We start from the raw sequence: 24,924 nt of genomic DNA, 5'->3' as shown, positions 1-24,924 counted from the left end.
TTTATGTTGTATTTATGAACATGTGGCATATATTATGAAATATGTGGTGTGAGGTGGTTTAAGTAATGTAAGGGTAAGAGAGATGTGTGGAAATAAAAAGAGTGTGGTTGAGAGAGCAGAAGAGGGTGTGTTGAAGTGGTTTGGGCACATGGAGAGAATGAGTGAGGAAAGATTGACCAAGAGGATATATGTGTCGGAGGTGGAGGGAAAGAGAAGTGGGAGACCAAATTGGAGGTGGAAAGATGGAGTGAAAAAGATTTTGAGTGATCGGGGCCTGAACATGCAAGGAATAGAGTGAATTGGAACGATGTGGTATACCGGGGTCGACGTGCTGTCACTGGATTTAACCAGGTCATGTGGAGAGTTTGGGTTAAACCATGGAAATGTTTGTGGGGCCTGGATGTGGATAGAGAGCTGTGTGCCATTCTTTGTCTGTTTCGTGGCGCTACTTCGCTGACGCGGGAACCAGCGATTTAGTATAATGAATATAAATAAAATGTATCTTAATTGGTAACTGTAAACTGAAACATTTGTCTCACTCTTTAACATATAACTGATACATGAAAATAATCTAACTATACACAAATCATTTAGAATATCTAAAACTCAACATTATCAATGTATTATTATTCCTGAACAAGGAAAATGTAGTACTTTCCTTCTGTGGGTTGGCAACATTGTCGTGTTTGTTTACCAAAACAGCTGACATAACATAAACAAACCAGCCGCTCGCCCCGGCACAACAAGATAATCACGACGGATTTATTTCGGTACGGTGACAGTTTAGGGCCACCACAGACACTACTTATGGATCTGAATAAAGACGTTTATAATGGCAGTGTGTGCTTAATATGAGAACCTGGTGGTGGAGCTCTGTGATGTGGTAATGTATCAGGGTCGTGAGATGTTATGGTACGATCAAAGTTCTTTAATGTGAGAATACATCATGTACCAGGATATATTAATAGGGCTGTGCGATGTAGGAATTATCAGGGCTGTGTAATGTAGGAAGGTATCAGGGTTGTGAATATATAGGAAAGTATCAGGGCTGTGTATTGTAGGAATGTATGAGGGCTGTACAATATAGGAAAGTATCAGGGCTGTGTATCGTAGAAATGTGTCAGGGCTGTCCAATATAGTAAAGTGTCAGGGCTGTGTATTGTAAGAATGTATCAGCGCTGTACAATATAGGAAAGTATCAGGGCTATGTATTGTAGGAATGTATGAGGGGATGTGCAAGGCAGGAATGTATCAGGGCTGTACAATATAGGAAAGTATCAGGGCTGTGTATCGTAGAAATGTGTCAGGGCTGTCCAATATAGTAAAGTGTCAGGGCTGTTTATTGTAAGAATGTATCAGGGCTGTACAATATAGGAAAGTATCAGGGCTGTGTATTGTAGGAATGTATGAGGGGATGTGCAATGCAGGAATGTGTCAGGGCTGTGCAATATAGGAAAGTTTCAGGGCTGTGTATTGCAGAAATGTATCAGGGCTGTGCAGTGTAACAAAGTATTAGGGCTGTGCAATGTACAAATGTATCAGGGTTGTGCAATGTAGGAAAGTATCAAGGCTGTTTGTACATATGATTTTATTAGGATTGTTTATATGTAGGACTGTATCAGGCCTGTGTAATGCAGGAATATGTCAGTGTTGTTTGATATAATGTATTAAGGCTGTGTAATGTGTGAAAATATTTATTAATTTTCTCTTAGACAAAGCATTATGAGATATATTTCAGACTGCATCATTCAGTTGCTAGGTTCATGAAATCATTCATAATTTCAAAGAGCTATGGTGACATTATACCTGTTGATCTGTGCCACTGATTCAGATATTAAGCCAAACCACACATATATAATTGATTCAATTTGTTGATGTATAATTTTATCTTTTTTAAAGAGAGCATGTTTAATGACCTCTGCTTTTCCAGATAAAGAAGTGTTCTCATCATGCCAATCCTTAAAAGAAGCAGGAACACCATGAATCCAGCTGGCAAGAGCTCGATATATTTTGAAATATCAGTTCTCTCGATGAGACTAAGCACATACCGTATGATAAACCTTAAAATCAGAAATCAACATTTCTCCTGAGCACGGCATAGAGGAATCAAAATCAGGGGCTTTGATTAATCAAAACAAACTAGTGTAAGATTACTTGCTCTTTGGTTCATAGTTGTTTACCTTCATTCATTCCTGGCACCATCCCACCCCACAGGAAACAGCATCACAACTCAGTGCATCAATGAGGTAGCGCCAGGAAAACAGACAAAAAAGGCCATATTCATTCACACTCAGTCTCTAGCTGTCATGTGTAATGCACCGAAACCACAGCTCCCTATCCACATCCAAGCCCTCCAGACCTCTCAATGGTTTACCACAGATGTTTCACATGCCCTGATTCAGTCCACTGAAAGCTTGTCGGCATTCTTTTTATTACCACATATCTCTCTTACTCTTTCATTACTTATTCGATCAAACCACCTCAAACATTTCATTTCCAACACATCCACCCTCCTCTATATCCTATATAGCCCATGCCCCTAAACCATATAATATTGTTGGAACTACTATTCCTTTAAACATACCCATTTTCACTCTCTCAGATAACGCTCTCTCTTTCCACACATTTTTCATCGCTACCAGAACTTTCGCCCCCCTCCCCCACCCTGTGGTCCATTTCCACTTCCATGGCTCCATTCACTGCTTAGTCCACTCCCAGATATCTCAAATACTTCACTTCTAATTTTTCTCTATTCATACTTACATCCCACCTAACTTTTCCTCAACCCTACTGTACCTAATAACCTTGCTCTTATTCTCATTTACTCTCAGCTTTTTCCTTTCACACACTTTTTCAAACTCGGTCACCAGCTTCTGCAGTTTCTCACGATTCAGCCACCAGCGCTGTATCACGAACAATTGACTCACTTCCACAACAGACTGCATACTTGACCCTCTCTCCAAAACTCTTGCATTTACCTTCTTAACAACCCCATCCATAAACAAATTAAACAACCATGGAGACGTCACACACCTCTGTCGCCAACCAACATTCACGAGAACCAATCACTTTCCTCTCTTCCTACACGTACACATGCCTTACATCCTCGATAAAAACTTTTTACTGCTTCTATCAACTTACCTCACACCATATACTCTTGAGAACTTCCACCAAGCATCTCTATCCACCTTATCATACGCCTTCTCCAGATCCATGTTTTTCTAAGTATTTCTCATATTCTCACATTTCTGTAAAGAATACACCTGATCCACACATCCTCTACCACTCCTGAAACCACACTGCTCTTCCCCAATCTGATGCTCTGTACATGTCTTCACCCTCTCAATCAATACCCTCCCATATAATTTACCAGGAATACTCAACAAACTTATACCTCTGTAATTTGAGCACTCACTCTTATCCCCTTTGCCTTTGTACAATGGCACTATGCACGCATTCCGCCAATCCTCAGGCACCTCACCATGCCAGTCGTATTGCCACATGTCTTCTCATTTGAGCACGTGTCATTGTTGCTATGGTGTTCAACACAGGTGGAACTTCAATTAAAATTATTTTCATGCGAGACAGACCGACATGAAATATGGACGGTGGAAAATAATTCTTACAAGTTATGATCTTTTTCTTGCCAAAGTTGGCATTCAGTACCTGTTTCTAATTTGAAATAGACTATTTTTTTTTTTACTTTGCACTTAAACAGCTGTTTATCTTAATAGAGATAGACTAAAGGTCCCTGGTAAACAATGGCTCTATATCTACATAACCATCACATATATAAACAAATACATTCACTGAAAAAAATACATGACATCCTCGAAAGATTTTCAATATTTAGAAATCAATTTTAGAGTCAAAACTGTCAAGTGGAAGTTACTTAATGGATTGAAATTGGAGTTTGTTTATGGATTAAAATTGGAGTTCCTTTATGGAAATACCTACTTGACTTTTCTTGACATTTACCACCGTCTCTTCCTCCCTGGTCACAAAACTAGGCAATAAATTTGATCAACCTAAAATAGAACTAGAATATGACATAGAATTAGAGAGGGAAAGTTTTAGCCCAGCGTTGTCTTGGAGGGCAACTGTCAACATAAACGGGCGGGCCGGCGCCAAATGTGTGACATGTTACCCTGGTTGCTTAGTGGATTTAGTTTATATTTGGCTTAATGTCGGAGGTCAAGAGCATTAGTGCAGCTGTCATATTGAGGGAAAATAAGAATGGAAAAGCAGGATGAAGCTCTTGTGTTGGTTGGACCATTTCTGAACGTCCCCGGTCGTGTAATATAATACCGGTAGTTCAGAGCAGTTAAAAGAAATTTGTCTCAGGTGATTAATTAGTGAATTAATTACTTTCATGTCTGCTTTTTATAAAGAAAATTCAGTTTATCCTTTATATTGAAAGTATTTTTGGATTTTAATTGATGTTGAGTGTTGGTGTCGTCTGTAGATGATTTAGTAACAGTCTCGTGCATGATTTTGAGTCATATTTTATGGAAATATATCAAATTAAGCTGATGTAGTTAGGATTATGATAATCAGGGAAATTTTAGGATTAATTGAATGTTAAATTTGGTAATACACTAAATGACATGGAACATTGTATGTGAAAATGTTTATCTGGTCTCCCGTCCTTGCCAGTATGTCTCGTAGGAATATGCTAATATTAAATTTGTCTGCTATTAGGGACCATATGGTATGGCTGCTACTAGCGAGGATGGATGCCGGTATGAAAATCATTGAAAGTTTATTCAATATGCTATATGTCTGTTGCCAGCTGTGCTGTGATCAGTTTCCGGTGTGACTGGTTTATTTCTGCTATGATACTAAATATGAAGATAAATCTCAACTGCTAAGGAGGTTTTCATAAGTTCTAAGAATTGTTTTGCATGTGTATTGCCCACTTTTTTCCTTGACCACCACTTTCACCCTGATATTGATAACCCCTTTGAATAAACACCTTTATTTGCATTGTGTATTAGAATGTAATGCTTAGAATTATGTTCTGTAATTTTTATTCTATTTTTTGAACATTTCCTAACAAAATTATGTATTATCTAAAGGTACTTATGATAAGAAGTATATTACTTTATTCAGAACAGCAATGTGAGGAGAGATGCTTTGCCTTTTTTCTCACTTCCTCTAAGATTATTATTTTGTAGGTCTGTCTCTTATCATAGCATTTCTCTTCACACATATACCATATCAGAGCTGTGTAACGGGGAATTTATTAGAACTGTGAAGTATTGGTTAGAATTAGGGCAGAATGATTGGGAATTTGTCAGGGCTATGTGATGAAGGTATCAGGTCTATGTGATATTTCGACATGATCATACATCATTCATTTTGAGATGTAACCCAGACTGGAGCTCATGAAGTTTGCAGTTTTAATCCAGTTTGTCTAGGTAATGAGATTGATTGATAATTAGCGTAAGTACAGAGGTGTAGCCAAATGATACATCTGTGCCTTCTAACATTATGATTTTATGATATCCATTGGCTGCAGAAGACCTTGTTCACATTCCCATAAATTTTCAAAGGCAATGTCATACCTACATTTTTGTACATTGTCATCTGTTCTTTGGCCTTGATTACCATCTACAGATGCCTGGGCATGGAATTGGCAAGGTTCTCGAAATATTCTAGATCCATGTTTTGTGTCCATAGGGTCTTGATCTCCTAAATGGGGCAAGGCACTGATGAAGTATTGCAGGAAGCAGCCATTCTGAGCTCCCGGTGCACCAAGCAAGTTCACATGTACCCACATTTTCATGCTTCCAGGCAAGAATTTGGGCTTTCTCGTTTGAAGGAAGGTAAAAGCAAACCATCTTGGTTGGCTACCAAAAGCAAAATTCCCAAAATGAAGGGCAACCAAGAAGAATAAAGAAAGAACTTCCTTCCATAGATATAGCCTGAGGCATATTGCTGGTGCTCACACCATTAGAAACATTAGTATCAGCAACTGGATGTACGGTGATTTCATCCTGAGAGTGTCATATGCTTGAACTCACGATAAACCTTAGCCTTTGGAAATATATGGGGGCAGATAGTGTTTTTTGTGGACACTGTAGATGACCATAGAAAGATCTTGTTTAATAGTATCTGTTGTTTTAGATTCAAAATGGAAGTTTCTTTATACATGTCCTAGACTGAAGTAGAAGCAGATGTTCCAAGTGTTCAGTTTCAAAAGCTGGATTTAGCTTGAGGTAATGATGCTTTCTTTGAAATTAGCTTCAGTATTTCATCTGAACACAGCACACAAGAGTTAAGATCACTGATTTTTGCTACTTCGAAAAAGCTGAAGCTAAGAACATTGGCTCTGCAGTTTAATCTTCCCAGGGATTGAACTTTGACCCATTCCTCATAACTTGAGTACATACTGCTAAAGCACGTATTTTTATATCTTAGAAAAGGTGAATGAACCTTGATACTTTACTGTAAAAAACACATAATGTGTTATCTTTGACACAATTGATCCATTAGGTATAGCTTTAAGATGAACATTATTGTATAGTACACTGTTACGAGAAAAACCTTGTATATAAAGAGTGTGGAAGAATTTATATTACATTGAACCACCTCTGAAGATGAGGTAATTTACACTGGTGAGAAAATATATTTGAGAACTTTTTCCTTTAGGCAAATTGAAAATGCACAAACACATTCACAGAGTTAATAAATTGTTTGAGTGTGAGGAATGTAAGAAAAGATTCACCGGGGAGGGTAACCTAACAAGACATGTTAATACACATACAGGTGAAAAGAAGTTTGAGTGTGAAGAATGTAGGAAACTTTTCAGTTCATCAGAGGAGCAACCTAGACACACATAAGCTTATTCACTCAGGTGACAGGAAGTTTGAATGTAAGGAATGTGGGAAGTTATTCTCTTATAAGAGCCATCTTTACACACATAGACTTATTCACACTGGTGAAAAAAGGTTTGAATGTGATGAATGTGAGAAACCGTTCACTCAGAAGGGCAGTCTGAACATGCATAAGCTTATTCATACACCTGAAAAAAGTATGAATGCGCAGAATGTGGAAAACTGTTTACTTTGAAGAGCAGCTTAAACTCACGTAAGATTACCCACACAAGTGAGAGAAAATTTGAATTTGAGGAGTGTGGAAAAAGATTCATGCTAAAGAGTACCCTTAATGTCCATCAACTAACTCACACAGGTAGGAAGAAGTATGAATGCGGAGAGTGCGGTAAACGATTTATCACAAAGAGTGACTTGAAAAGGCATATTAATATTCATACGGGGTAAAAAAATTTGAATTTGTGGAATGTGGAAAATTATTCATAGCGAAGAACAATCTTAACATGCATAAGCATACTCACACAGATAGTAAATTTGAGTGCAAGAAATGTTGGAAGCTATTCACACGAAAACACAATCTTAAAATGCTTAAATGTATTCACACTAGTTATACGAAGCCATAAAATATCAGGTACTAGTCAGTCAGAAGGGAGACTTTTATAGCCATAAACTTATCCACACATGTTAGAAAATGTTTCAGTATGAGAAGTGCAGGACATGTTATCTTCAAAAGAGTAGCCTGAATATGCATAAACATATTAATATAGGTGAGGTGGGAGTATGAATGTTGGTGTTGATGGAAATAGTGCACTTAAAAGACCAGTCATACGTATTTTCATTTCAAGTGAAAATAAAGATACAGTAATGTATATTTGATGATTGAAAGAATATATTTTTGTTCTTTTGTTGAGTATTTATCATCTTGGTGATACAAATTACTGTTCCATGAGTATTGGTGTAATCATTAGAACATTAAACTGTGCCTTTTGCAACAGTATCTGTATCTATATGACTTTTACATTTATCCAATGATTCTTGTGGTACACTTTCTATGTATGGTTCATCCTCTGTAAGGCAGAATTGGATTTTCTATGAAACTGATCACCATTTTGGGTGAATTTTTAAGTGTCGTTTGACTAACATTGTACATGTGAATGTTTTGATATAAATGTGTCATGTGATTATTAAATGAGTTCAGCTTATGCTGGAATTAGTGTCATATTTCACCACTTCCTATGTTTACTTAGGATCTTTTGCCATTAAGATAAAGACATAAGTTTGTAAGCATTTCTCTGTATTGAATACAGAATTTTGCTGCAGACATTTTTTAGTTTAAGCATTTCCATCATTTTTAGGCTTGTAAAAAGATTTGCAGTACACTTTTCAAGATTTTCAGATCATCATATACTGTTGTATATATACAGTAACTCCTCACTATAAGACCATTAGTGACACTGGTATGTGATATAGAAAGGCTTTTGATCATGGTATGTTTGTAATTTCTGCTGTATTGACATCAACCCAACCAATGGTATGATAGGGTCTAAAATTTCATTATCAGCCCAAAGTTTTCTGTTTTCTTTCTGTGTCATTGTTTTTTTTACACCTTTCTCATTCTTCTTGTTTTCTTACTTCAGTGAATTTTTTTTTTATCTGTAATTACCTATTTGGAATGTACCTGGAGGAAGCTATGCACTCATGAGGCCCCATCTCTTAAACATTCTCTACTATCTTACAGCTTCTTTGATTTATGTATGCTTTCTACATAAACAATGTCCTCAGTCATTTTATTCTAATCATACACCACTCTTTTATGAAGGTACTAATTTATGTCTTTTTAACAAGAGTTTCTGGTTTAATTTTATGCAGTCCTCTCGTTGCTCTATCCCTACATCTCTCGAAGAACTGTTCACTGTCTAAATCATTGCTCTTGTTTTAAAAACTTAAAGGTTGTGATCAGGTTACCTCTTCTCTCTTCCAAGCTGAGCAAATTTGAAGCCTTTGCCCTCTTCCTGTAACTCAGCTGTCTTACTTCTGAAACCATCTTTTATTGCCATCCTCTGGACCTTCTTTCTTAGCTCTGTGCTTCTTTAGGTGCAGTGACTAAACTTGAGAAGCATATTCTGGTTCTGGCCTTAAGTAGGATGTGAACAGGCTGTTAGATATTTCCTCATGCATATACTTTAAAGCTAATCTAATATTTGCCAGGAGACGTTTTGTCTCCTTAAATGTACTCCTAATGTGGGACTCTGGCAAGAGGTTGGGGGATGATGATGACTCTCAAGTCGTACTTATACACAGAATCCTTAATCTTATATCCTGCTTTATGATAATCATAATCAGGCTTTTCACTTTCACTTGAATGCTGGGGGCTTGAATATGCAAAATTATGAGACGCTACATAGGATAGAGTAAATCTGAATGATGGTGTATACAATGGCAACTTGCCATCAGTAGGCTAAACCAGGGTTATTGATAGGAGGCTCTGGTTTTGATGTATTATATATGATAGCTAAAGAGTAGATGTGAATAAATGAGACTTTTCTTTGTTCCTGGTGCAGCCTTTTTACATGATTATGGTGAACTAGCATGAAAAAATATTTATTCTTTATGTATGGGCAACTAGGGAAGGTTTGGTTAGGTTTTCATAGGTTCTGTTGATTTCTTATTGATATTTTACCTACTTTTACATTATCTACACGTTCTCTCTGATATACAAAACCTATATATCTGTAACTTTGGAGATTATGATGTAATGCTCCAAATTATGGCCTACAACCCTTATCATATTCTCTGAAAACTACATGAATGTTATAGAACAAAATCACTCGAGTATCCAAAACTGATTTTAGTGCATGAGTAAACTGGTTATTAACTGATAATCATCTAATTTTCTTTGTTCATCTTATTGGTAGAATTATCAGTGTTTCCTGTCAAAGAAAAGACTGCAATTAATGAGAAAAATTTTGATAGGACATAAAATTGAAGTTACAGTATTGATTCTTCAAATTAAAATGAGGTGTAATCCAGCTTAAGTCATATGGGTAAAGCTACTTTTAAATTTTATTGTTCATCTAGTGTTCTTGTGCTGTCACCCTTTCTACAACTGTAGTATTCTGCTGCACATACAAAAGGGATTTAGATATGTGTTTTGATTTCTGGTTATTTGGTTGTTTACTTCTTTTTTTTTATTCTTGCCTCTGGGACTTATGAAATTTAGTTTTATGGCAATTGTAGTGTACTGATATTAGTGAAAATCATGTAAATGGGTTCATTAGTTTGAGAAATGCTGTCCTAGTGACAGTGCTCACAGTAGGTAAATAGGTATTTTTTTTTTTTTTTTCAGGAGTGATACTTTCTTTTCATTTTTTAGGTAGTGTTTCAAAATGACAACTGTAGTCTAAGAAACTAAACCTGAATTTACCTTAGTTAAGGTGTTTGCTATGTAGAATAGAGCTCTACATGTAATCCATTCGTAGGGCTGTTGTTGATTTCAGTGCCTTATTATTACTACTTCAAAATGATTACCTTATCATGTGTTTGAGCCAAACAGTACTTAATACAGTTACAACAAAGTAATAGAGGTAGTTGTGTGCATTGAATTTGATGTGTGGGAAATATGTGGTATGTATAAGAAATGGCGGGGTAGTGATATTTTGGCCTAGGAGATAACTGCTGGAAATTATATGTTGGTATATATTTTTTTCATGGATGTCTCTGAAATAGGCTGTTTACATGGCTTTTGTTTACATTTACAAGGACAGACATCTGACACAGTTTCCTCTGGAGGTCAGGAAACCACTGGGTTGACTAATGTAAGAGTTGATGATACACTTCTAGATATCAACAAGACCTATGAAAACTTCATCTGTTTTTTGTAGCAACTAAGATTTATCTCATTTTTTTGTATTGAAAAATTTGTGGATGCTATGATTTTGTAATTACCAGTTTGTGCATTATGGGGAGGGAGTTTTACCCTTGTAGGACCCCATCTCTTGAAAATTCAAACCCATTTCTTGCATTCACATCCAATTGCTGGGAAATTTCTTCATGCATGTACACTTAGTAAGACATCCCATTGCCCAAACATTTTAGTGCACATGCTTCATCATGCCGCAGGATGAAGTAGATTATGATATCATTGTCTCTTTCAAGTATAACTTGAAAATGATGATATATCTCAGCTGCTAGGGGAAGGTAGGTGAGGTTTTTATGGGGTCTGTTCATTTCTAAAAGTGTATCAGTTATTTCATTAACTGATATCACTTTTTGCAAATTAAGACAATCAGTACTCCTGTTCCAGATATGGATGATAATGAATAAGTACAACTTTTATGTTATAGAAATAATCTGTGACCTCATGCATAATATAAATTGGCTTGAGGTAAGTGAATACAGTGGTTATCTTCATTGTTTTAGAGAATTTTAAATTTGTATACCCAAATAATTCTCAAGACAGGTCAATAAGGGAACAGGAATTGCTTTGCACCATATATGTATTGCCTCCTTTGAGGATTCTCCGTTTGGAAAATAGTTATGTCATGTGCTGTAAACAGTTCCCTTTCTTGTCCACATAATAAGTTTATGAGGTGATTTTCTTTGATTTTAATCAAAGATGTTGAGGTTCCAAATTTTATAAATCCTCAATGACACAAGGTTGACGAGGAATCCAGACCAAATATGTGTGAAGCTAACATTTCTGATTATATAGTGAAGATGACCATAGAAAGATCCTGTTTAATAGTACAGTATCTGTTGTTCTAGATGGATAATGGAAGTCTCACCATATATGTCCTTGACTGAAGCAGATGTAGACACCATATGTCCAGTGATCAAGAGTTAGAAAATTTTGAGGTGATAATTCTTCAGAAGGGACTGAGCTCACATGTGATGGTGTTCTCGTGTAATTTGCTACAACGTGTCTTCTGAACACAACAAACAAGATTCAAGATCACTGGTTTTTGCTAATTGGAAAAAGCTGTTGTTGAGACCAGTTGTTCTGCAATTCAATCTTCCCAGGGATGGGACTTTGACCCTCTCCTCATACACTCTTTTTATTGCTTTTGGAACCAATTTTAATTCTTAGTTCGTTGAGAAAAAAAACGATATGTTCAGATTGTTGTGCATGAACTTATAATCACTCAAGAACATATTTCTTTATCTTTGAAAAAGGTACTTGTGACTAAACACAGCAAACATGACTCTTAAGTACAGCTGGAAGTATTTAGTTGTTTGACATATAACTAATCCATCAGATACAGCTTTGATATGAACATTACTGTGCACAATTACATGAAGAACCTTGCAACTGAAGAGTATGGAAGAATACTAATGATAATGACCCACTCCAGAAGACAAGCTAATTTGCATATATGGGAAAAGAATATTCTGAATTAGAAATTATTCACCTAGAAGAACAAGTTTAATATGCTCAAACATATTCACATGGGTGATAAGTTCTTTGAATGTGAAGAATGTAAGAAATTATTTATTAGGAAGGGTGACCTGACTAGACATGTTAATATTCATACAGGTGAAAAGAAATTTGAATGTGAAGAATGTAGGAAACTCTTCAGTCAAAAGAGCAACCTAGATACACATAAGCTTATTCACTCGGGTAAGAGGAAGTTTGAATGTAAGGAATGTGGGAAACCATTTTCTCATAAGAGCCACCTTAACACACACAAACTTATTCACACTGGTGAAAAAAAGTTTGAATGTGATGAATGTGGAAAATTGTTCACTCAGAAGGGCAACCTTAACACACATAAGCTTATTCATATGTCAGAAAAAAAGTTTGAATGTGCAGAATGTGGAAAGCTATTCACTTGGAAAAGCAACCTAAATGAACATAAGGTTACACACACAAAGGAGAAAAAATATGAATGTGAGGAGTGTGGAAAACGATTTACTGTGAAAAGTAGCCTTAATGTTCATCAATTTATTCACAGTGGTAGGAAGAAGTATGAATGTGGAGAGTGTGGGAAAAGATTTATTACAAAGAGTGATATGAAAAGGCATATTAGTATTCACACAGGCAAAAAAACTTTTGAATGTGAGGAATGTGGAAAATTATTTATAGCAAAGAACAACCTTAACATGCATCAAGTTATTCACACAAATAAGAAATTAGAATGTGAAGAATGTGGCAAGCTATTCACTCGGAAAAGCAACCTTGCAAGGCATAAGTGTATTCATACAGGTTATAAAAGAGGCTTAGATATAAGACACTACTGAATCAGAAGGGTGACGTTTATGGACGTAAAATTTCAGTGCGAGAAATGCAGGATATGTTACCCTCAAAGGAGTATCCCCAACAGGCATAAATTTTTTCATACTGGTGAAAAAGGGATTTGAATGTGAGAGTTTATGGAAACAGTGAACAAAGATGACTAGTTACTCAAGAAGCCCATCCATACATATACTCATTTAATGAAAAACAGAAGTATTACAGCACATTCAGTGATGTATGGACAGATGGAGAAGGAGAAAAGGATCCTAGGTTAATTATGAATAAATTGAATGAATATACTGAATGCATACATAATGTAGTAACACATCAATGTCTTGTTGTCTTAGGAAACGTTATGTAATGTATGAAAATTTTGTATGTTATATTTTGTTGGCTGATTGTTTCCCGTCTTAGTGATACAAATTATTGTTCCGTGAGAGTTGATGAAATGAGTTGAGCATTAAACATGTGAGGTTACATCATATAATCTCATTCTACTTGACACTCATCTTGAGCCATTGATTTTCATGTATACTTCTTGTGTAGTTTTCCTAATGCAAGAAAAACTGTCTCATGAAATTGTTAATCATGTTCATTAAATTTGTATCAGTGGGTAATTAACAATATACTTGCGCTTACATTACCTTTTTTATGTAATTATTACATAAGTTCTACTTATGCAGTAGTGAAGAATCCTGTGTGACCACTTTTTGATTGCCTGGGTTTTTTTGCTAATGAGACAGACACTGTGAAGTTTATAAATAAAGTAGAATATTTGAATCATATTATTGTATTAAATGTTTAGCAGTGTCTTTATTAAAATATTATTACCTTTCTTAGTTTTGTAAAACGATTTTCAGTATCCTTCTTGTTTTTCAAGTCTTAGCGTACTGGAGCAGACGTTCTGTATTTGCTTGGTCCAGACGAACGTATAATACACTGTTTATAGTATTTTTGAACTTTAAACAAATGATGACACATCCATATGATTTTAAGAGAGTTTGCTGACTATAATGTTTTCTTTGGAGTTTCTTTTGTGCTGATGCTGCAGCTTCAGCATTGGTCTGACAGATTCTCAGAATTTGGGAACAAGCAATGCAAAATTTACTTTTTACAAAATGTCATTATTTTTCTTGTGACTTTCTCCCCCTGCTTTCCTGTTTTGGTTGGCACATACTTGTCAATACAACCTTCCTTATTTTCAAATATACTCCAGATGCTTCGTATGCCCTGGTTCAGTCCATTGACTGCATGTCTTTGTCATTCTTTCCTCACTCATTCTTTCCATATGTTCAGAACATTTCAACACACCCTCTTCTCTCTCAACCACACTCTTTTCATTTCCACACATCTGTCTTACCCTTTCATTACTTACTAGATCCAACCACCTCACCCCACATATTGTCCTCAAACATTTCATTTCCACCACATCCACCCTCCGTACATCCCTATCTATAGCCCATGCCTCACAACCATATAACATTGTTGGAATTATTATTCCTTCAAACATATCCATTTTTTGCTCTGAGATAATGTTCTCTCCTTCCACACATTCTTCATTGTTCCCATAGCATTAGGGCCTCTGTGATATAGCTTCTGAGTGCAATAGATGATTCTTTATGTGATGTTTTATCATTTTTATTTTATAATTCATATACTTTTTAACCTTGAATTGAGCTTCTAGCCATAATTTCAATTTGTATCATGTATACAATTTGACAATAAAGACAACTTATCTTATCATATCCAACTTAGAAAAAATATATATATATCCCTGGGATAGGGGAGAAAGAATACTGCCCACGTGATCCCTGCATGTCGTATAATGCAACAATAAGGGGTGGGAGCTGGGGGCTGGAAATCCTTCTCTCCTGTTTTTCTTTTCCAAATGAAGGAACAGAGACACAGGTCAAGTGAGGATTTTTCACTCTAAGGCTCAGTTATCTTTTTTAGATGCTACCTTTCTGTGGTAAATGCTGAATATTTATGAAAAAATATGTGTATGTGTGTGTGCAAATATGAGTTTTGTGAGGTCAGCTACTAGTGGGGAGAAGTTTGGATTATATTGCTGTATCTTATATTGCACGATTATTTTTTTAGACCATTCTGGTTTGTATTTGTAATCAAATCTTTACTTCTATTCTGTTTTGTTGGAAGTTCATATTGTTAAATCTATTGCCATCTTCAGTTAATACCTCAGGTATTTTCATCATTTTGTAGATTATGTGCTATGATTATTTTGTGATATTATTCTTGTTTTATTCATTTTTGTGTCTGAGAATCATACCACATCTTTTGAAAAGTTAAAGATTTAGTGCGTTATAACTTACAATTTATTGTTTACCTGAATTAGTTATTTGCTTTTCTTTGCTGATCTATTGTAATTTGATTTGCATTTTGATCTTTTCCTCGGGTCAAATCTTTAATGACATTCCTGTCTATTCTGTTTTAATGGAAATTCATATTTAATCTGTTGACATCTTAAGTTGCTGTCTCAGGTATTTTCATCATTTTTGAAATTATATGCTATGATTATTTTGTGATATTATAATCTAATATGCTTGTTTTATTAATTTTTGTGTCTGAGATGATACCATATCTTTTGAAGAGTTGAAAATTAGTGTGTTCTAACAAACAGATTATTGTTTATCTGAATAGGTTATTTACTTTTCTTTGTTAATCTATTGTGATTTGATTTGCATTTTGATCTCTTCCCAGGATAGGGGAGAAAGAATTCTACCTCTGTATTCCGTGTGTGCCATAGAAGGCGACTAAAGGTGATGGGAGTGGGGGAGCTAGAAACCTCCATCTTGTATTTCAGTTTCTAAAAGATAGGACAGGAGTCAAGCAGGGACTTGTCATCCTCCTTGAAGGATCAGGCTTGGGTGTCTGAGTGTGTGCGGATGTAACAAAGCTGAGAAAAAAGGAGAAATAGGTAGTAAGTTTGAGGAAAGAAACCTGGATACTCTGCTCTTGCTGAAACAAAGCTCCAAGGTAAAGGGAAAGAATGGTTAGAAAATGTCGTAGGAGTAAAGTTAGTGGTTGGTGAGAGGACAAGAACTAAGGAAGGAGTAGCAATACTGCTGAAGCAGTAGTTGTGGGAGTGCGTGATAGAATGTAAGGAAGTAAATTCTAGGCTGATGTGAGTAAAAGTGGAAGTGATGGTAAGATATAGGTGATTATACTGCTTATGCAGCTCGCCATAAAAAGAAAGATCATAAAAGGCAAGTGTTTTGGGAGCAGCTGGATGTGTCAACAGTTTTGAGAGTAGAGACTGGTTATTAAGAGGGTGATTTGAATCCGAAGGTGAGTAATTTGGCAGTTGAAGATATAATTGGAGGGCATGGGGTATTCAGTATTATGAATTAAAGTAGTGAATAGCTTGTGGAGTTGTGTGCAGCAAAAGGACTGGTGATTAGGAAAACATGGTTTAAAAAGAGGGGGATAAATAAGTACATATATTTGAACAGGACAGATGGTCAGCAGGCTTTATTGGATTAGATGATATTTGAAAGATGTGTAAAAGAGGAACTTTAGATGTAAATATGCTGAGATGGGCAGCTTGTGAGATGTCTGATTACTATCTTGTGGAAGTTAGGGGTTTTCAGAATAGAGAAACATTATCTCTGTGAAGAGAGTGGTGAGAGTAAGTGAACTTGCAAAACAGACGTGTGTGAAGAAATACCATGAGAGGTTAAGTGTAGAATGGCAAAAGGTGAGAGTAAAAGAAGCACGAGGAGTGGATGAGGAATGGGAGATATTGACTGGGGATGTATAAGAGGAAGGTACATGCATTGACAAAGAGGCCAAATGAGAACTGATGGTGAGTGAGTATCAGTAAACTCTAGAGATTAATAGTTGATCGCCGTTTCCCTCGTCTGCGAGGTAGCGCTAGGAAACAGACGATGGCCCATCCACTCACACACACACATATATATGTGTGTATGTGAGGGGGTATGTCACTCTTCGTCTGTTTCCTGACGCTATCTCGCTGACGCGGAAAACGGTGATCAATTATGACAGTAAAAAGATAGGTAATTACATACACCCTCTTGTGTAATTCAAGATCAGAGTATGACATCTGTGATAATCACATGGATCAAAGCGTCTTTGGTAAGCCACTAACAATATTTAGTCATGAATTCAAGAATTGTATTCCACTTTGCATCATTCCAGCACCATGTATCATTTGGTGTCTCCGTCGCTGTGGCGGGAATTCAAAATATCAGCCCATGTTACAGCTAAGCAAGGCCTAGCCTATATGGTCTTAAACAGTACTCCTTAATACTTGAAGATCGTAAGACTTTTCGATCGCTGATTTTAACTACACGTTGACCGCCATCATGATCATGTCAGTTCATATATGCAAAGTTTAAGTGACCAACGAACCACCACCTCTGTGGGATGATAATATTTCGAGCCATGTATGTGTCAGAACCATTAAAAGGTTAAAGATCACTTATTTTTTTCCCCCATGAGAAAGTTAAACGAATGCCTCAAAAGCCACTTTCTATGATATATGGCTGCAGATTGTCTTACTTGGTAGGAATTAAATACCAATGATACTTTTTGTAACTATATCAGCCAAGGCGCTCTTCTACGGGGCTCTTGGAACATGAAAATGGTGTGAACGCCATTGAGAATGAAATTTTCTTTAAAGATACGGTGTCGCATCTCGCTCATGGTCGATGATATAACCTGGCTCAAGGTGACTTTCCCCGAGGCGTAACCACGCGAGGTAGGCCAACTCCCTGACGCTTTCCACACACTATAACGTAAGGACCCTCCCGATATTTTGGAGTATATTTAGCTTTTTAAAAAGAATTAGCTCTCCTATTAATCCTCTGTGATGTAGGATTGTCAAGTAGAAGGAAGACGATACCCAGATTTGACGTATGTAGTGAGAAAGCGTTGGTCCCGTGTTGTGTTTACCTGAACAGCTGACATAATATAAACAAACCTGTTCGTCATCCAGCTGACGGACTTGACCTCAGGGGTATTTAATTGATCCTCTTGTAGTCTTGTACACATTGACCTCACCGTACATGTTTGGAACACTAGATTAAGTCGTGTTTGCCTCATGTATGGTATGTTGTATACCGCCATCTGGTGGATACTCTCGTTTTTATACACAAAGGAATATTATCTCTATTAAATCCCTTATGTACCCTGTAGCGTTCAGACAGGCAAGTTACCTTTCTTCTTATATATAAAAAAAAGGGTATTATACATAAGGTCATCAGTTAGTTTAGCGTTATTTAACACTTTCCCCAACTTCATAACCCTCCTTGACATTAAATGATACAGAAGTGGAAAATCTCCAACTTACATCCGTAATTTTATACGGAATAATAATAATGATAATAATAATAATAATAATAATAATAATAATAATAATGATAATAATAATAATGATGAAACAACCTAAGAGGAGTCAAAATGATTGTAGATATACACCTACACGTAATTTACGTTCCTTAAAGTTTTCACTGTAGACATAGTGAAACTGGGTGTAATGAAACCATTTCTATGAGTTCATGAATATCATTACTGTGTTTTCAGTGCTTAATCAAACTTGATTATTTATTTCACATTTATTTGAGCCAGATAATACCCAAATCAGTAATGAAGGAACAATGATAGTTTTATGCATTGATGAAAGTGGGAAATGTCAATGTTTGTTAGAAATGGCAGTGTAGTCACCTTTAGTCTCTATTGTTATTGTCTGTGGATATATTTACCGGGTAATGAGTAGCTTATGTAAGTTTTATTTTTTCACCTGTTTTTATAGTTGTTTATGAGGCTACTGTGTATTCCTACAGTGACATACTTGAAATACCGCCACTCTTAAAGATCAAGGAAACTTTGATGCTAACTGATGTAGAATTTGGTGAAACTCTTTTAGAGTGAAATATACCATACCTTATTTTCTCTTGGGGAGTGAGAGTGACCTTATTTTTTATTTCATCTAAAAGAGATGTAAGTTGTTGCTGGGAGGTTTGTGAGTTTCTGTGCATAGCAGCACATCCCATATATTGTAGGCATTTCAGTAATGTCAAAAATTAAGGTAAATTTCAACAAGTTGGGGAACATGGGAGAGTTTCTTGCAAGGTTTCTCGATTCGTAGAAATGTTTTATCTGTGTTTATGTTAATGTACTTTATGTTTTTCAAACAAATGGGAAACAACTTTTTTTTGTGTATGTGCATGTATGTATTTGTGTATATATAAGTGGATGGGTCTTTTTTCATCTGTTTCTAGGCGCTGCCTGGCTAATGTGGGAAACGGTGAACAGGTATTCTCTCCATATGTCCATACCATTTCAGTAGACCCTCTTCTGCTCTCTCAACCACTCTATTTTTATTACCACACATCTTTTTCATTACTTACATGATCAAACCACCTCACAGCACATATTGTCCTCAAACATTTTATTTCCAACACTTCCACCCTCCTCTGTACAACCCTATCTATACCCCATGACTTGCAATCATATGATATTGAATAAACTACTATTCCTTCAAGCATACTCATTATTGGTCACGATAAAACATTCTCTCTTTCCACATATTCTTCATTGCTCCCAGAACCTTTGCCCCCTCCCCAACCCTATGACTCACTTCCACTTCCATGGTTTCATTTGCTGCTAAGTCCACTCCCAGATATGTAAAGCACTTCACTTTCTCAGTTTTTCTCTCCAAACTCACATCCCAACTAGTCCCTCAACCCTGCTGAACCTAATAACCTTCCTCTCAGTCACATTTACTCTCAACTTTCTCCTTTCATACTCACACATAGTTTGGACATATGGAGAGAATGAATGAGGAAAGATTGAATATGCTGAAGTTTAAAATTTATTGATCCATAGCCCAGCTTTTAAAGTTGTAGGAAAGCCACATATCTGTGGATTCATACATTTCCAAATATGTGATATAGATAAGTGAAGAAAGATCTTGTTTAATAGTACAGTTTTTGTTGTTCTTGATTCAGTGGAACTTTCATTGTAAATGTCATTAACTGAAGCAGAAACACCAAATGTCCGGTAATTAAGAGGTGAATATATTTTATGGTACTGATTTTTTCAGAAGGGACTGAGCACAAATGTGATGGTGGTCTCTTGGAATTAGCTGCAACAGTTCTTTGAGCACAACATGCAAGAGTCAAGATCACTGCCCTTTGCTAATTAGAAAAAGGTGGTATTAAGAAGAGTTGCCCTGCAGTTTAACCTTCCCAGGGGTGGATTGTAAACTCTTTTTTCATATGCCTTTTTAAGTGTTAATGGAAACACGGCTTTTTGGTATTTAGATTTACATTAGAAGTACTGTGCATATTTTTTTCTTCAAAAAAGTTTATCCTTACTCTTTTACCATGATAATCATATATTGCACTAACAGCTAAAGATAGTCAGCTTTACCATAAGGTACTATCAATAGGAAGTGAGGTATTTTTTACACCTAACTAATCCATTATATACAGCCTTGGTATAAACATTATTGAACATTCTTACAATAAATGTATTTAATGTGAATAGTATGGAAGAAAGTTTATTGGAATGAACCATCTCAGTAGACAAGCTGATTTACACTGGTGAGAAAAACTATGGATGACAAAGTGTTCATTCAGACTGGGATACTTGAAATATATGAAGATATTCACAGAGGTGAAAATTTGTTTCAGTGTGAGGAATGGAAGAAAAGATTCATATGGAATGGTAACCTAATTCGTGTAGGTGAAAAGAAGTTTGAATGTGAAGAATGTAGGAAACTTTTCAAGCGTAAGAGTGATCTGAACAAGCATAAACTTATTCATTCTGGTGAAAGAAAGTTTGCATGTGAGGAATGTGGGAAACTGTTTTCTTTTAAAAGCAACCTTAATACGCATAAACTTATTCACACTGGTGAAAAAAAGTTTGAATGTGAGGTATGTGGGAAATTATTCACCCAGAAGGGCAACCTTAACAAGCATAAGCTTATGCATACTCTGGAAAAAAAGTTTGAATGTGAAGAATGTGGAAAACTGTTCACTTGGAAGAACAACCTTGATGACCATAAGGTTACTCACACAAATGAGAAAAAGTTTGAATGTCAGGAATGTGGAAAACGTTTCACACTGAAGAGGACCCGTAATGTCCATCAACTTATTCACACAGGTAGGAAGAAGTATGAATGTGGAGAGTGCGGGAAAAAATTTATTATGAAGAGTGACTTGAAAAGGCATATCAATATCCATACTGGAGAGAAAAAGAAATTGAATGTGAAGAATGTGGATCATTATTCATTGTTGAGAACAACTAAACCTCCATAGACTTTCTCACACAAAAGAAATTTGAGGGTAAATTATGTAGAAGCTGTCCGCTCAGAAGGCAATGTAAAAGGCACAGGTATAGTCATGTTATAAAAATTTTAAATGTATGATGCTACTGACTCAGAAGGATGACTTTCATAACCATAAGGGTTGTAGGAAAGTGTGCACTCAGAAGAGGAATGCCAGTATTTCTATTCATGTACGTATGAAATAAAGATTAGATGTTGCCATGTACATAATGATGTATAGGCTCGGGTATACATAATGGAGGAAAATGTTCATAATCTGTTGTCTTAGGAAATACTACATACTATATGAAAAACCTCTGTGTTTTGTTTTTTGGTTGAAAAAACATATATTGACTAAGTGGTACAAATAATTGGTGTAATCAGTGGAACATTAAATTGTATAATGCTGCTAGGTGGTATCACATCTAATTTTCTTTTATCTGTTTGATACATATATATCCACTTATTTTCTTAGAGTACATAGTATGTGTTGTTCTCTTAGTTATGCTGTTCTGCATAAGTAAAACTTGTTGGCTTTTACATGAAGCCATTTATAATGTTGATTAAAGGTGTTTAAGAAGTAGGTAACTAACATTATTTCTGTGAATACTTTTCACTAAACTTCTATTGTAATTATTACACAAGTTCATCTTAAGTTGGAAGTGGAAATCATATATTATCACTATTTTTACATGGGATCTTTTACTGATGAGACAGAGACACTGTAGTAAAGTTTCTAGATACAAAACGATCTGTGAAACATCTTTATATTAAATGTTTGGGAGTGAACTTTTTTTTTATTATATCATGTCTACCATTTTTAATCTTGCAAGATTATCAGTCCCCTCCTTGTTCTTCTGATCATTTTGTGCTGTAGCAGAAGTAATGCAGTTATTTGGCATATACTAGCATTTAATACACTTTATATTATTCTAGAACATAATACCATCATTGCTTTCATTTCAAAGCTTGGTCTGTTTTTATGTTCCATCAGCCCAATGTCTTTTCAAAGAAAAAAAGGAATTGACCCTTTGAATAAACTCAGCTTAATGTTGAAATACATTCATAGAAAAAATAAAACTTCATCATGATCATCATTCCTACATTATTTTACATTACTGTTTGCCATGATAATTGTCTTATTTCTTCCCATATTGCTGTATGCTTATGTTGCAGCTGCTAGTTACATAGATACAACTTGCAGCCACCAGATGTGAGCTCTGTCAAGAGTCCATTTGCTATGGTGTTTGTATGGTAACTGAAAGGTGTGAAATTTATATGGGTGAACTATTCCTGCTGGTGATATAAGGTACCTATAGTTTTGCCTTGGTGTTTGTAGGGTGGCTGACATCTGTGAAATTTCTGTGGGTAAATTTTTACTGTTTATGGTATATTGTTCCTATAGTAGATACAAAATAAGGTGGGAAATATTAGTATGTATCTCGTACAGGTGCAGGACCCTGGTCCCAAGTGTACCTTTTATGAGTGTAGGAGTTTTTGTATAATTCTATTGTATTTTAAGTCTCAGCTGTGTTGACATCACATCTGGGGCAACTGTCTAACTGATTTTCATATTTCAGCAATATCCCAAGGCTCCCATATTTTGCATATCATTGGTTTTCTTATGCCTTTATTTTTCATCCTCTTTGGATATGTATTTTCAGTTCAATATATCCTTCCTTACTTTCCCATGTTCATGTATCTGAGTTTATGCAAGTGGGAATTTCATGATGAGTTTGACAAGGGAGCTGATGTAAATCATTATCTCAGTGGCCCTTATTGTTACTATTCCCATTCATATGGGGAGGATCAAGTAAATACAATGTTGTGTCGTTTGTGATAATTTGGCAGTATTTTAGTTTTAAATCCATGAACTGGCAAAAGGAAGTGATGTCCACTTCTCTACAGTAACTCTTTACCTTACGACCCTTTGTGGTAAAGGGAGAAATTTTATTAAAGGTTGTGAGCCCTTAAAGAACTTAGGCATCCCATGTTAAATGTTGGAATGATTGAATAATTTTGCAGTCTTAAAGTTTGTTTTTGAATTATCCAATAACCACATATAATTACTTACCCAAAGGTAGAACACAGAAGGAGCCAAGCAAGGAATTTTTCCTATGAGGCTCAATTGTTTCTTCTAGGTTTATAGTACTAGAGTGGAAAATGACAAACTGGTTTGAATGAAGTATTATCATTCCATCGGATCTTCAGCAGACCAGTTATTATTGGCTTACTGAAACAATATAGTATACATGAGGCGTGCTGTCAGTGGACTATGCTGGGCATATGAAAGGGTGGGGGAAAATCATGGAAAGGTCTGTGAAGCCTGGTTGTGGATGTGGGGCTGCTGTTTTGGTGCATTGCACATGACAGGTTGAGAATGGATGTAAGTGAATGCGGCCTTACTTCATCTATTCTTGATATTACATTGCTAATGCAGGAAATGGCAGCCAAATATAAAAGAAAGAAAAAGAATATTTCTTTTTTACATCCTGGGTATTTGGGAATGTTAGGTGAGATTTTCACAGGTTCTGTTGATTTTGAGAAGGAGTTTTATCTACTTTTACATTAATTAATCATGTTTTCCTGATTTACATAACCTTACTATTATTACCTTATAGAACATCAAAGAATGAAATGTAATACCCCAAATCATTCTCTGTAACTCCTTTCCTTGCTGCACATTTTAAAAGAATCATGAAGTATTTCTGAAGAAAAGTTGTTGAGGTTATTGAGAAATATTTGGATAGGAGATAGAAAAGAGTTACAGTTTTGACTTTTCATATTTGAATGAGAAATAGTCCAGGGTAAGTAATGTGGAGGGAATTACTTAATGTGGTTTTTCATCAATATCTCCAACTGCAGCATTCCTCTGCACAAGATGCTTTCTTATTTTATTTTCAAGTTGTTCAATTGTTTACCTTTTCTATAAATCCATTAATGTTTATTATAGGTAGTCATGAAATTTAGTGACATCATGAACGAAAGGTATCAACCTCAATGAATATGGGATCATTACAGGTAATAGAGTGCTGTTTCGTCAACAGTCAATCACATTAAAGAATGTTTGGCTTTGTGTAATGTGGAAATGCATCAGGGCTTTGTAATGCTTCAAGGCTATGTAATGTGCATGATAATAAGAAGGCTTTGTAATATAGGAGGTTATGGCTGTGTGATGTGGTTATGTATCAGGCCTGTGTAATATCTGTAGATATTCTTTCTTCATTATTAATATTATTGTTATTAGTCATTTATTTTTTCTTACATATTCACCATTTCCCACATTAGCAAGGTAGTGTTAAGAAACAGAGGACAGCCTTAGAGGGAAATTTTTCACTTGGCTCCCTTCTCTGTTCCTTCTTTTGGAAATGTTAAAACTGGAGGGAAAGATTTTTAACCTCCTGCTCACATTATTAATCATTATTAAAATCATTATTATTATCATTATTATTATTATTATTATTATTATTATTATCCCTGGGGATAGGGGATTAAGAATACTTCCCACGTATTCCCTGCGTGTCGTAGAAGGCGACTAAAAGGGG

General features: G+C 35.7%; 2 protein-coding genes and 1 pseudogene across 7 annotated transcripts in view; all 3 read left to right on the top strand.

Annotated features, from left to right (window-relative positions):
• Window positions 1-654: 654 nt before the first annotated feature.
• On the top strand, window positions 655-23,411 carry LOC139764893 (uncharacterized). Of its 6 annotated transcripts, none has more exons than XM_071691950.1 (3): window positions 655-883; window positions 1,931-2,144; window positions 11,601-13,918. In XM_071691950.1, exon 3 carries the CDS (start codon window positions 12,264-12,266, stop codon window positions 13,071-13,073), a length of 810 nt encoding a protein of 269 aa, XP_071548051.1. In that variant the 5' UTR covers window positions 655-883; window positions 1,931-2,144; window positions 11,601-12,263; the 3' UTR covers window positions 13,074-13,918. The 6 variants fall into 6 exon arrangements, with proteins under 6 accessions (XP_071548051.1, XP_071548052.1, XP_071548050.1 ...); XM_071691949.1 differs by having other exon boundaries at window positions 684-770; XM_071691952.1 differs by lacking the exon at window positions 11,601-13,918 and adding an exon at window positions 20,153-23,411 and having other exon boundaries at window positions 708-770.
• Window positions 2,179-24,924, top strand: part of LOC139764885 (uncharacterized) — a 36,694-nt gene continuing 13,948 nt past the window's right edge. The window contains exon 1 of the mRNA XM_071691937.1: window positions 2,179-4,344. The gene's annotated coding sequence lies outside the window, so the exon portion shown is untranslated. The remainder of the gene's footprint in view (window positions 4,345-24,924) is intronic.
• On the top strand, window positions 4,354-7,427 carry LOC139764894 (uncharacterized; annotated as a pseudogene).

This window comes from Panulirus ornatus, chromosome 51 (assembly GCF_036320965.1).
Source record: "Panulirus ornatus isolate Po-2019 chromosome 51, ASM3632096v1, whole genome shotgun sequence".
In the NCBI taxonomy this organism is placed as follows: Eukaryota; Metazoa; Arthropoda; class Malacostraca; order Decapoda; family Palinuridae; genus Panulirus; species Panulirus ornatus.
This window is presented reverse-complemented; position numbering and strand designations above follow the sequence as displayed.